The sequence below is a fragment of the Portunus trituberculatus genome, chromosome 9, assembly GCF_017591435.1.
Source record: "Portunus trituberculatus isolate SZX2019 chromosome 9, ASM1759143v1, whole genome shotgun sequence".
In the NCBI taxonomy this organism is placed as follows: Eukaryota; Metazoa; Arthropoda; class Malacostraca; order Decapoda; family Portunidae; genus Portunus; species Portunus trituberculatus.
The window spans coordinates 3,257,501-3,271,639 of NC_059263.1; the positions used below are offsets into that span (position 1 = coordinate 3,257,501).

The 14,139-nt window shown below is 40.3% G+C and overlaps 1 protein-coding gene and 1 long non-coding RNA gene across 2 annotated transcripts in view; both read right to left on the bottom strand.

The window, feature by feature from the left end:
* The window catches only part of LOC123501466, a 42,937-nt gene that overhangs the window by 20,765 nt on the left and 8,033 nt on the right, over nt 1-14,139 (bottom strand). The window contains exons 5-7 of the mRNA XM_045250302.1: nt 2,635-2,863; nt 1,567-1,614; nt 1,051-1,194 (exon numbers count right to left, since the gene is read on the bottom strand). Of these exons, the coding sequence (XP_045106237.1) occupies nt 1,051-1,194; nt 1,567-1,614; nt 2,635-2,863 (421 nt within the window). The remainder of the gene's footprint in view (nt 1-1,050; nt 1,195-1,566; nt 1,615-2,634; nt 2,864-14,139) is intronic.
* Nucleotides 4,340-6,517, bottom strand: LOC123501180. The gene is made up of 2 exons (XR_006673579.1): nt 6,465-6,517; nt 4,340-5,031 (listed from the first exon to the last, which is right to left on the bottom strand). It is a non-coding gene; the product is annotated as an uncharacterized LOC123501180 (long non-coding RNA).

Genomic DNA, 14,139 nt, shown 5'->3' on the forward strand with positions numbered 1-14,139 from the left:
ATCCTGCATCTCTCTCTCTCTCTCTCTCTCTCTCTCTCTCTCTCTCTTGTTCCTATTTTCCTCATTTATCTCTCTTTTCCTCTCTTGCAAATCTTTACCTCTCCTTTTCGTCTGTCATACTAGAATCCCAATCAAGCCACCAGTTCATCTCTCTCCCTGCCCAAACTTTCGTCTCCACCTCACTCCTGCTTCACGATGACAGAATCCATCCCACACTACCGCAATTTTCTCCACCTCCTCCAGCAAGCAAACCCAGGCCAGCCTTATCGAGGAGGAACAAAGCCAGTGCTAAATAACAACACGTCTTCTACACTTGAACAAGGTTGGGAGGAGGAAAAGGACTGAGTGTTGTAGAGCAAGTTTTGGCAAGTTTTTTTTTTTTTTTTTTTCTTTTTTAGTATTTGATATGACTTTGCAGTTTTCTTTTTTTTTTTTTTTTTCTATCTTGCGTGTGTGGTGTTCAGCGCAAGGAAGAGCTGAGGGAGGGAGGGTGGATGGGTGGAGGAAGGGTGGGAGGAGAGAGTTAACCCGAGTTTGGAGTCTGAGATGAATAAAATGCAGCAGGCAGGAGCATATGGAGAGCAGTAAGGCTTACCAACTAATACAAAAGTGAAGCTATCAAACAGGAGGAGGAGGAACTAGATGGAGTGAAGGTGACAAGCCGTCCAACACTGCCAGAATACCAAGCCACGCTACAAAGGATTCAGATTGTGACTAGAAACTTAATAGTCCACCCCCTTGGTTGCTTGAGTTTCTTTTACGGCACGGCTTGGTGTGTGGGCGGTTTCACCCAAGCTCTTATCTCTGGCTGACCTCTCTGACATGTTAACAATTGTGCTCACTGATGAGGATGATTAGCTACAGCAGGGAAGTGTTCTGTGTCTCCCTCAAAAGCCACAATGTTGATCTGAGGGCAGGGCACACTAGGAAGAAGAGCTTACTAGATGTTCAGCTTCAAGGCCAGGCACAATAACCACGACTCACACACACACACACACACACACACACACACACACACACACACACAAACACACTACCTATTTGACCCACGTGATCCCAAGGTCTGAGGTTTTTTTGGGGCATCCTTGAGTGTCCAGTCTCTGTGTTGGATGGAGGGAGGGTGCTGCACAACAGAATTGTTATGAGAGGAAGGTTTTGGTGATGGGCAATTCTGAATTATTAACAAGACACTCTCTGTAGGGTAGTGTAGGTGAGGACAGGGCATAGCAGGGCATAGCAGGGCATAGTAGGGTAGGGTAGGCTAAGACAGGGTAACGTAAGGCAAGATAAGGCAGGTACAAGATATAGATTGTTATGCTTGTGCTTCTATTCAAACCCCAAGTGCTTGAAAGTGAGAAGTAGTGTACATTTGAATACAAGTACAGTGTAATTAGCTCAAATTAATATTACCAAGTTATCCATTGATCAAATTGTCATTACTTTTAACAATTCTTTAAAGTATCCATTAATGTGTTAGCAAAAGTCACAGAACTTTTGGGCTTTATGCACAATGAAATGTACTGCACTTGAACGAGTAAAGAGACGAGTGAGCATCCATCCACACACTTGGACTTGGGGTTAGAGACAGCCGCTGCCTGTACTTGTCAAGCCTGGCTGGCAGAGAGAGGCGTGTGTATAGGGAGTAAAGTGGGAATTATGAGAGACGGACGGAGGTTTGGAGGATGTGATACGGAATGCTTCAGATGTGTGTACCAAAGGATGTACAAGGGGAATATTGTGATGTGAAGGAACAAGGAAGGAATATTGAATAATTCAAGCCAATGTACTCGGACAAACCACACACACACACACATACACACACACACACACACACACACACACACACACACACACACACACACACACACACAAACAAACAAACAAACAAACAAACAAACAAACACACACACACACACACCATCTGGACAAATACAACTTCCAAGCCTTAGTAAAACAGGACATCAACTAGATTATCAACAGGAAATTAGCCAAACACAACAGCAAAAAAAATAAAAATAGATAAATAAACTGAAAAGCAAATCAATAATGAACCAAAAAAAATAAATAACCCTCAACACTTCATTTCTTACATGGAACACCAAAGAAACACAAGGAAAAGATAAGGGCAACAGAAAAAAAACAATTACATAAACCAAAATAAAAATAGGTAAACAACTAAATAAATAAACACAAACTCTCTCCCTGATTCTGTATTTCCAACTTTCAATGATTCCAATTCACTTAATCCCTTCAGCACCAGGACATGTTTCCATACTCATCCTAGTTACTATTTGGTGATTTTATACAGCTTCAGAAACTTATGTGGGAGGATTTAAATAGTGAAGACTCTAGCCATTAATCTTCTGACCTCCATAGGCCCTCGGTAATGTCAATAAAATAGTCTAATCACATCCACAACTCAAGGTAAATACACATCCCAATACTGAAGGAAGGAAGTAAGTTTCAAGACATTTATCCCTTTTCCTTTGGCTAACTCTCAGACCTGCAAGAGAACTGGCAAGTAAGTGGGCATTTCTTTTCATTTTATACTGCCCTTGACAAGTTTTCCCCTCTTACATAAAAAAAACAAATCAATAAATCAAAAAATAAATCTGTAAACCAAATTAGCAAATCAATCAATAAACTCACACCACTCACCTTTCTTATTAGGGACACCGATGCCCTTAATGGTCTCCTGCCAGTCCGTGAACACCCCAAGTCGCCGCGCTGTAGAGTCATCTTCTTGAGCTTCCAGCGGGTCCAAGATGCGTTTGCGGGTGCGGCCAGCGACACCCTCCCCTCCGCCCGCCCGCCCGATCTCCGGCTCTCCCATCCCGTACAGTGCCGGGTAGCTGAAGGTGTTCTGTGCGGGGAGACCAAGGCCAAAGTGTGTCAGAAATGGTTTTGATTTAAGATTTTTTTTTTTTCTTTCTTTTCTCATTTTGTTGGTTTGGATTCGTTTGATTTTGTTTTTTTTTACTTTTCTCTTGGTTTGGATTCAAGATTTTTATTATTGACTTTTCTTTTTTTTTTTTTTTTTTTTTGTTAGTTTGAGGAAAGGTTTTAGTGTTGTGATGTGTTGTATTGGTGGTTTAATTTTGTTTTTATTAGTTTTCTTTACAAATTTGTGTTTCATTTTATTTGTTTATAATTCCAGTGAAGTATTAATGCTATGTAGTTATTTGTGTTGCTAAAAGTCATTAATTGTGTTGGGAAATTCATTATTTGTGTTGCTAAACCCATTATTTGTGTTGGTAAAGTCATAATTTGTATTGGTAAAGTCATTAATTGTGTTGATAGTTATTATTTGTGTTGGTAAAGTCATTATCTGTGTTGTGGAAATAATTAATTGTTGGTAAAGTCATTAATTACATTATTAGTCATTATTTGTGTTGAAAAGTCATTATTTGTGTTGCTAAACACATTATTTGTATTGTTAGTTATTATTTGTGTTGATAAAGTCATTAGAGTTGATAAAGTCATTAAAGTCATTAATTGTGTTGGTAAGGTCATGATTTGTGTTGCTACAGTCATTATTTGTGTTGGTATGGTTCGTAAAGCTATACTGAGTTGAAAAAAGAGAGAAGAATAGGAAAGAAGTAAAACATTGATAGCTCTTCAATTAGGTTATCATGTTTGGCTAGAGGGGGATCAAAGTAAACAAGTAACTGACATAGACACTCACTGTACACTGTGGGTGCGTTTACACCAAGAGAATCGAATCGATTCAGTTCATGAAGAATCATTTCAATCGAGACATTTTGAATCTGCATAGTTCCAACCGACTGAGTCTCAACACATCTGATTCACATCATTCAGATGATTCAGTACCAAGGCAGCCTTCAGGATGTACGGACGTATTACCTTTTGCAGAAATAGCAGTGTTACAGTGGCTGAGGAAGCGTTGCCGTAGGCAACGAATATGGTTGCATGTAATTAATTCTAGAAGACCTGAATTCGGGAGCTTTGGACATCTGTTCCCAGATTTGGTCAATAATCAGGAGAGTTTTTAGTATTTCTTTAAGATAACCACAGAATAATTTAAGATGCTGGTGGAGCCTGTCACCAACAAGAAGTACAAGGCCTACAGGAGAAGCCATGTCAGCTCGTGACACTCTGAGAGAATTGTCTCGCCAGGTGGAGCTGTTGAGTGGCAGGACAGAATGATCCATTGATACATACATTCACCGTAGAAGAAATGGGCGCACCAGTTCATACCATATCATCACATCTACTCACGCTGGTGCCTGACTGACTGGCGATTACGCCTTTCAAAGGTAGACGATATACCTTACACTTGCCAAATGGAAATGTAAAACCATGTCCACAACGCTTTCTGTTGTCTTTTTTTTTTTTTTTTTTTTTTTTTTAATATGCAGAATAATATTATCTCGTAATTCGTAGGCTGCAGCAGTTACTTTTATCTATGAGCTGTGGTTCAGTACATTACATGTACATGATCTCGGCGCACAGGATCACTGGGATCATTATATAACACGTTATTCTCTTACTAAATTGATTAGAACGTCCACGCGCCACCAGGGCTCATAGGATCTGTGGGATCGTCGAAGCCCGAAAACAACAACAACAACAGAACGTCCACTAGCATGGTGCTTACTCCTCGGCTGAATCGCCTTGGTTCATGAAAAAATGGGTCCAAACCAATCATTGATTCTGAATCGCCATGAATCGGCGTGACTTGAATTGACTCGATTCGCCTGGTGTAAACGGTTACATTGTAACTAATGTGGCGAATCAATACGATTCACGAATCGTGTTGATTCTTCATGAATTAATTCGATTCGATTCGCTTGGTATAAACGCATCCTTAATGACAGAAAGAGGGTGAATCAAATGGCACACAGGCTCACTCAAAACTGTAACTCTTAAAAAATACAACAGGGGAAAAAATGACATACATGATTAAAATGTTAGATAATGGACTACAGCTACACATATGCACTCTGTATACACACCCACGCCCACGCACGCACGCACGCACACGCGCGCACACACACGCACGCACACACACTCTCTCTCTCTCTCTCTCTCTCTCTCTCTCTCTCTCTCTCAGTAAGTTTTAGTTCCTCTATTCACTTACAGAGTTGATTTTAGCATTTCTCTTACTTCCCTCCTTTTAAATTTTCTCTCTCTCTCTCTCTCTCTCTCTCTCTCTCTCTCTCTCTCAAAAAAAAAAAAAAAAAACGCAGATAACATAAAACACAACAATAACTCAAGCCACAAGACAGCACTAATCCCCACCACGACACTTACACAGGACTTTCACATGAACTTTCACTGGGGCCTAAGAAAAAACTAAGAAATAATAGCATACGTACAAATTGATCGGTGGCAAATACATACAGACTGTTATTATGCTGTGTGAGTCTGTGTGGGTTGTTCCTCTGCCTAGTACAGCATGTTTTAAGAGAGTGACTGATCGTGAAACAGTGTCGGCCAATGTCTGAGAACCAAGGCAGAACTTTCAAAATATGTCCCTGAATTGCCACTACTACTACTACTACTACTGCTACTACTACTACTACTACTACTACTACTACTACTACTACTACTACTACTACTACTACTACTACCACTACATTACTACCACTACTACTACAACCACTACTACCACCACTACCACTACCTACTATTACTACCACTACCATTATTACTACTAACACTACTACTATTACTACTACTACTACAACCATTATCATTACAACTACTACTACTACTACTACTACTACTGCCACATCACTACCACCACTACTCCTACCCCACCAATCACATGTAGTCACCTGAGCACAGTGTAAATTCCTTTGTATGAATCACTGCCTACCACACTAGCTCAAGTACAAGGTCTTCCTTTACGCAAGTGACCACAAGAGCAAAAAAAACTGCTTACCTCACATCAAGGCAATTCAAGTCACACACACTGCTTTACTGGGATGTTATTGTACTAAAGTGAGGTATATGAGGTGTTGAACTGTGTGTAAACTGAAGGCAGGTAAGATACAGTGTGAGAAAGATGCTAGGTGTTGAACTGTGTAACCCGAGGGAATACTATTTAATCCCTTCAGTAACATGACACACTTTCACATTAAAATTCTATTCTGGTTACTATTTGGTGTTTTTTTACAGCTTCAGAAACTTATGTGGGTATTAAAATAGTTAAGACTCTGGCCATTAATCTTCTGACTTCCATACAGCCTTCCTAATGTAAATAAAATCGCTTAATCATACCCAAAAATTCATGATAAAAATGTGTTCCAGCACTGAAGGGATTAACATGGTCTAGGTATAACACCTGAAAACAAAAAGCAGTGATGAAAAAGCTTTGTTTCTCATGGCTTTCTTGCAAGTATTTCAGTGAACCTTCATTATTCCCACATTCCCACACATACCAAGAGACGTGAGGACAAGATAATGATACAAGCAGAGTATTTCACTGCAATAAATACCACACACACACACACACACACACACACACACACACACACACACACACACACACACACACACAAGCCACTTCACACACTCTGCTAAGATGAGTCAACATATCTGAGCAGGCACAAAAAACAATCCAAAGTCTTGACTTTACTTTAAGGGAAAAATATCAAGGATATGATTTAGTGTATCTCTTGTTAACCCCTTCAGTAAAATGACACGTTTCCATATTCATTCAACTTACTACTTAGTGATTTTATAAAATAGTGAAGACTGGCATTAATCTTCTGAACTCCATAGACCCTTTCAGATGTCAAAACATGATCTAATTGTACACAAGTCTTAAGGCAAAAATGTGTCGCATTATTGAAGGGGTTAAAAAAGCTCCTCCTCCTCCTCCTCCTCCTCCTCCTCCTCCTCCTCCTCCTCCTCCTCCTCCTCCTCCACAGCAACTAAAAAAAAGCAAACCAACAGACCCCCACAACACCCCAGCTTATTACTCCACAGCATCTACTTTCACCATTACACTGCCACCATCAATGGAGCAAAAAATGTCAGAACTACAGGAAAATGTTGAAAGGAAACAATCCCAGAGGTGAGGTGTGCTTCCAGGAGCTACCACCACCACCACCACCACCACCACTGACAGGAAACACCACTGCTCTCTCTCTCTCTCTCTCTCTCTCTCTCTCTCTCTCTCTCTCTCTCTCTCTCTCTCTCTCTCTCTCTCTCTCTCTCTATTACATTAACTCCCTTTATTTATGTTCTATTGGTAATTAGTTTTCTTTTCCTCAATCTTTTTTTTTTTTCAGCCTTTATATTTTACATCCCAGTCTATTTTTTTTGCATCACAGGGTCATTACATCTCATTCACTCCACACAAACATCCACCATGTCTTCTCAACCACCCCACACACTCCACTCCATCATTCCACCTTCCTCATGGCACTAAAGAAACCAAATTCCACTCCAATCACTCACACTATTCCATATAACACTCCCTCTTCCACTATCATCCACAAACCCTGCTGCCTTGAACCACTAAAAACTTCCACTTGCACAACCTTATCACTCCCCCACTCCACATCACCACCATTCAGTGCACTGCTCCATAAGACACTCCCTCTTCCACTGCCATCCACACACCACAATCCTGCCGTCTCAAACCATCCATAGACTTCCACTTGCACCACCTCCTTCACTCTACCACTCCACATCACCACCATTCAGTCCACTAATCCATGACACTCCCTCTTCCACTGCCATCCACACACCACACCTATGCTGCCTCAAACCACCCAAAAACTTCCACCTCCTTCATTTAAACCACTACCTTTCAGTCCACTAATCCATGACACACCCACAACCACTACCATCCACCAAAGACTTCCATCTCAATCAGCCCAGCACACCACAACACCACCACTACACCATTCAGTCCGCCATGCACGCAAGCTCGCTCAGGACATAATAATCTCTCCCACACGACAGCCTGAGTGCATGAGGCTCCCTGTCCCACCTTGCTGTACCCCAAGCACCACTCAAGCAGCGCATCGTCACTGCCTGTACTCTCCCACGATGTGCAGCGATCCAGGTCCATGTCTCTGAGTGAGTAAGTAAGATTTGCACTGCTACTCATACAGGCACTCATAGCTTACCTAGGGGCTCATCTCTCATGCCTATAAAGTAAGATTTGCACTGCTACTCATACAGGCACTCATAGCTTACCTAGGGGCTCATCTCTCATGCCTACACATCCATATAAAATAAGCCTAAACTGGAATCAAAGTGCATGGGTACTCATACTCTCCTGGCAGTATGTTTATCTATGGTTTCTCAGGGTTTGTTTGCTTATCTACACTGCCTCTTGAGTAAAATGTAATACTAAGCTGCTATTCCTATATTAGTGCACATGGCTCCACTGCTTGCCTACCTGCTACTACCTGATGACTATAGTTAATACCAATCCCTTACTGTATGATTGTATTGCATAAATGGAGCACAAGGAGATCAGACACTACTATAAGGTTAGCTTAGGTTAGGTTAGGTTAGGTTAGGTTGAGGTTGGATTAGGTTGGGTTGGGTTGGGTTGGGTTGGGTTAAGGTTAGGTGGGGTTGGGTTGGGTTGAGTTAGGTTAAGGTTTGGTCTGGGTTTGGTTAGCTTAGGTTATGATACAAATATGTTAACAAATTCACAATAAATAACTCTCTCACTCATTCTTATACCCTTGGAGAGCCTTGTTAACACTAATAAAAATATCTTTCAAAGCCTTCCTGTTCATACAAGTGCTCCCCCTCTATCACTCTCCCACTCTCTGCCTCACCAACACAGACACAGACAGACACAGACACAGACTCAGACACTCACACAGACACAGAGTTCACCGTACCATGTCCCAGCGTTGTGGCAATCCTAAATGTTGAAGGAGGAAAGTTGATATTTAAACTGAAAATCAAGAAACACTGAAAATCAATAGTTAGTTCAGATAAGAGAGTAAATGAAGCATTATATGAGGAAATTTTTTCAAAAATAAATAAATGTTAGGTTAAAATTATCTATTTGAAAAGGAACAATGTGAATAAAGGTCAAGATTGAGACAGTATTAAAAAAACTGTGTACTTAATTTAGTGAAGATGTGAGAAAGTAACAAAACGAATTAAAGCAAAAACAAATGCGCATATAAACAACAAGAAGGTAACAATATGAAATAAAGGCAAAAACAAGAGAACAGTTGCACATATAAACACAAAACAGGAAAACATGATAAGCAAAGAGCAGCAAAGATAACATGACAGGAAAGAATCTGGGAACATCAAGCCCAAATAGAAAACAAAAGGATAAACAAAATGACAAATAATTTAAGAGTCACCAACTGACATGACAAGGCAGTTAGATAATGCATGAAGAAAAACAAGGCTAAGAAAGAGATGAGGCACCAATTCACCTTGAGGAAGATCACAGGAGGAAAGGAGAGTCATTCCCTCCTTCAAGAATGCCAAGAAAAAAAAACTAAACAGAACCAAAGAACATAAAGGAAGCTGCAAGAAGTTCTCAGACTAACACAGGGCAGTCCCTAAGGTTTCATACACTTTGAGCCCTGAGAAACAATAATCTTTGCTCTCTCACCATCACTGCTTTCCAAAGACTCCAGTTGAAGATAATCATGTTTTTAACCCCTTCAATATGGGGACACAATTTTACCTTGTGATTTGTGTACAATTAGACCATTTTATTGACATTATGAAGGGTCTATGGAGGTCAGAAGATTGATGACCACACTATTCACTATTTTAATTCCAATAAGAGTTTCTAAAGTAGTATAAAATCACCAAATAGTAACCAGAATAAGGACGTGTGTCATGGTACTGAAGAGGTTAAGGGTATTTTTATGGTTCCAGTGATGACTGGCAAGATTTCAAGTTTACTAAAAGGAGAAACTGTCTTGAAAACCTGGCTGGTTGTGTCTGTGGTCTTGGAAAATTGTTGCAGTGAGAGGGCAAGGCATTTTGGAGAATTGAACCCCAGACAACGAGGTAGATGGAGATACAGTGCCCTAAATATCGGGAAAAATTGCATTGTGAGATTTTAAAATGAATAATTAGTGACATTTCTATACCTTTTATAGAGCAGAAGGAAGTATATATGCATGTATGGGTGAGGTAAATATAAAAATTGTGATGCGTTACACTCTATAAGCGAAAAAAAGAATGTTAAACGATGAATAGGTTAAATTAGGTTAAGTTAAGTTACAGTATGACGAGAACCATTACCCCCTTCAATACTCCCCTTCAATTTCCACCATGATTTTTGGGTACGATTAGACGATTCTATTTCCATTACAAAGCATCTACGGAGGTTAAAAGATTAATGGCCAGAGTCTTTACTATTTTGATCCCCACATAATTTTCTGAAGCTGTATAAAATTGCCAAATAGTAGGTAACCAGAGTCAGTATGAAAACATGGCATAGTACTGAAGAGGTTAAGTTAGGTTAGGTTAAGTTACAGTATGACAAGAACCACTACTATATTAACTCAAGATATGACAACAATTACAGGATGACATTGACCCTAGATGTAATTATGACAATTAGATACACTGGCCAAGGGATGTCGGAGGAAAAAATAAAGTTATAACGTGTGTGGGATGCAAGACCAGCTGAGCCACATCCAGTAAACATGTAGTACCAAAGCTTTGAGTGACAAGAGGTGGGTGCAAATATGTGTAGGTATAGGTGTGTCTGTGTATGGTTTGAGAGGAGAGGCAGTGAAGGACACGCATTGCAGACAATACAGAGCGTTGTGAATGTGATTGTGTCATTGTCACTTCTTCAAATGCATGGCCACTGTCTATTTCATGGAGGCATTTCACAAGTTGTATTTTGAATTGTTGCGTTAGTAATTACAAAATCTTAGAGCCTCATGTTGGGTGATTTATAACCTTTCATAGCTAACATTCAAGTTGTATTTTGTTGTGTTAGTCAATAATAAAAAAAGTTGGAGCCTCATGCTGGGTGATTTATAACCTTTCATAGCTAACATTCAAGTTGTATTTTGTTATGTTAGTTGCAGACTTGCATTAGGTAACCTTTCATATCCTAACATTACCAGTGCTTGATTTCTGTGTGTGTGTCCAGTTTTTCTTTTTCACATAAGAACACTGGCTAATGATATAAAAAAAAGAGGAAGAAAAGAGAGAAAAGGAAACGAGAGATGTGTCCTGCTTTCCTTTTTGTACATAATAGAAACACTGGCCTAGATCATAAAAAGAAGAAGGAGGAGAGAGCGAAAGAAAACCAGATAAAACAAAATAAATAAAAAATGCCCGCTATGCTACCAGTCACTATGGAGAAACTTAAAAGGCTGTGTATGTGCCAACCAAACACATACCAATACACATCACCTCCACAAACAATGAATTTAGCAATGGTGATCATGTATACACTGCTGATCTTACATGCACCTGTTACCTCCTCCTCCTCCTCCTCCTTCTGCTGCTCCTGCTCCTGCTGTCCCTTCACATCAACACACCACACGGCAAGTATGTCTTTCCTCAGGTGCCTCATTCTATGCGTACAAAATGTTTCCTGTATTGTGTAACCTTCTCTTTCTCTCTCTCATGATTGTTCTCAATTCTCTTTTTACATACAATTGTGCTCTCTCTCTCTCTCTCTCTCTCTCTCTCTCTCTCTCTCTCTCTCTCTCTCTCTCTCTCTCTCTCTCTCTCTCTCTCTCTCTCTCTCTCTCTCTCTCTCTCTCTCTCTCTCTCTCTCTCTCTCTCTCTCTCTCTCTCTTCCTTACCTCCCTCCCTCTGTCTCTCTCCATCTCTCCGTCTCTCTCTCTCTCTCTCTCTCTCTCTCTCTCTCTCTCTCTCTCTCTCGCTCTCTCTCTTTGTCTCCATCGCTCTCTCTCTCTCTCTCTGAGAGAGAGAGAGAGAGAGAGAGAGAGAGAGAGAGAGAGAGAGAGAGAGAGAGAGAGAGAGAGAGAGAGAGAGAGAGAGAGAGAGAGAGAGAGAGAGAGAGAGAGAGAGAGAGAGAGAGAGAGAGAGAGAGAGAGAGAGAGAGAGAGAGAGAGAGAGAGAGAGAGAGAGAGAGAGAGAGAGAGAGAGAGAGAGAGAGAGAGAGAGAGAGAGAGAGAGAGAGAGAGAGAGAGAGAGAGAGAGAGAGAGAGAGAGAGAGAGAGAGAGAGAGAGAGAGAGAGAGAGAGAGAGAGAGAGAGAGAGAGAGAGAGAGAGAGAGAGAGAGAGAGAGAGAGATGGAGAGATGGACAGACAGACAGACAGACAGACAGACAGACAGACAGAGAGAGAGAGAGAGAGAGAGAGAGAGAGAGAGAGAGAGAGAGAGAGAGAGAGAGAGAGAGAGAGAGAGAGAGAGAGAGAGAGAAACACACAACATGAACCTGACAAATCTATCCTACTACCTTTGAAAACAGCAGCAAAGAGAGAACCAATCCTTCAATCCTTCGCCTCACAAATCTAACCTCACAAACAGCTGGAGGAGGTCACGGCACATCCACAAGACAACACTCTCAGAAGACGAGATCCTCAACACCAAAAAACAACCACAAAAAATGAGTGTGTGGTTCTTCCGACATCTAATTCCAAACTATCTTACACTTAGTTACAGAGGAGGGGAAAAAATAAATAATACACTTAACCCTCGGCTATCGTGCTCAATTGGAGCCAAAATAGCCGCGCCATAGCCGAAAACGCGATAGCCGAATTGATCTTGGCGGGAAGGCGGTTTTGGCCAATGAGCGCTCAGATATCCCGTGACGTCATGGCTGGGTGCGTGATAGCAGGCATCTGAGGTCGCGATAATGAAATTTTAGCAGCTTTTCATGGGTGCGTGATAGCAATAAAACGCGATAGCTGAAGTCGCGATAGCCGAGGGTTGAGTGTAAATAAAAAAATGTTTGTATGCCAAGATATTTTGTTATTTTTTGCTTATGTATTCATTTGTTTATTTATTTACATTTTATAGTTTTTTTTTATTCATCTATATTTTTATTAATTATTTTGTTTATTTTATTGTTTATTTATTTTTATTTCTTTATCTTTTATTCATTTATTTATATGTAAGAAGGAAGAAATCTGGTTAAGGAGGATAAAAATGGAAAAATAAATAAATAAAAATAAAATAAAATAAAAAAAGGCCCACTTAGATGCCAGTCCCCATGTAGGTCTGAGAAAGAGCTGTGTGGCCCTCCTCTTCCTCCTGCTCTTGATGTTGCTGCCCCTAACTCAACCTAACCTCACTATGCAACACTCCCTTGTTCGATTAGGTGACATTAGCCCCCTTCAGTTCCATGATGCATTTCCATATTCATCCTGCTTACTATCTGGTGATTTCATACAGCTTCAGAAACTTATGTGTGGGATAAAAATAATGAAGACTGTGGCCATTAATCTTCTGACATTCATATACTTTTCTTAATGTCAATAAAATGGTCTAATCACACCCAAAACTCAAGGTAGAAATGCGTCCCAGTACTGAAGGGGATAAGTAAAGCCAAGTGTGGGCAAACTATAACCCACAGGAATTCATGCAGCCCGAGTAATGTTAGTGAATTTGAAAGAGAAACTTTAAACAGCACCAAATAATATTGTGAGCATATCATCTTCTTTCTGCAGGTGTGTGTATTTACCTAGTAGTATTGTACAGGGTTCGAGCAGGGCTCATAGTGTCCTGTCTCCATACCTCCAATTATCTATCTTTTCCTTAAAGTTATGCACATTATGTGCTGTAACAACTTCATTATCCAATGCACTCCATTTTTCCACCATTCTGTGTGGAAAACTGTATTTTCCAATATCCTTCACACACTGCCTCATCCTGATCTTTTCATGTCCTCTTGTCCTTCCATCTTCTTCTGTCAACAGCACCAGGTCTTCTTTGTCTATCTTTTCAATATCATTTACTATCTTATACGTTGTTATTAGGTCCCCGTGTTCTCTTCTATCTTGTAAGTCCCATATCCTTCAGTCGTCTTCATATGTGAGGTTCTTTAGTTCCTGCACCATCTTTGTAGCAATCTTCTGTATCCTTTCCAATTTTCTTATATCCTTTTTAGAGCTCAGAGACCATACCACTGCTGCATATTCCAGCCTTGGGCGTATCATGCTTGTGATGATTTTTTTTCATCATATCTTTATCCATGTAATGAAATGCCACTCTTATATTAGTCA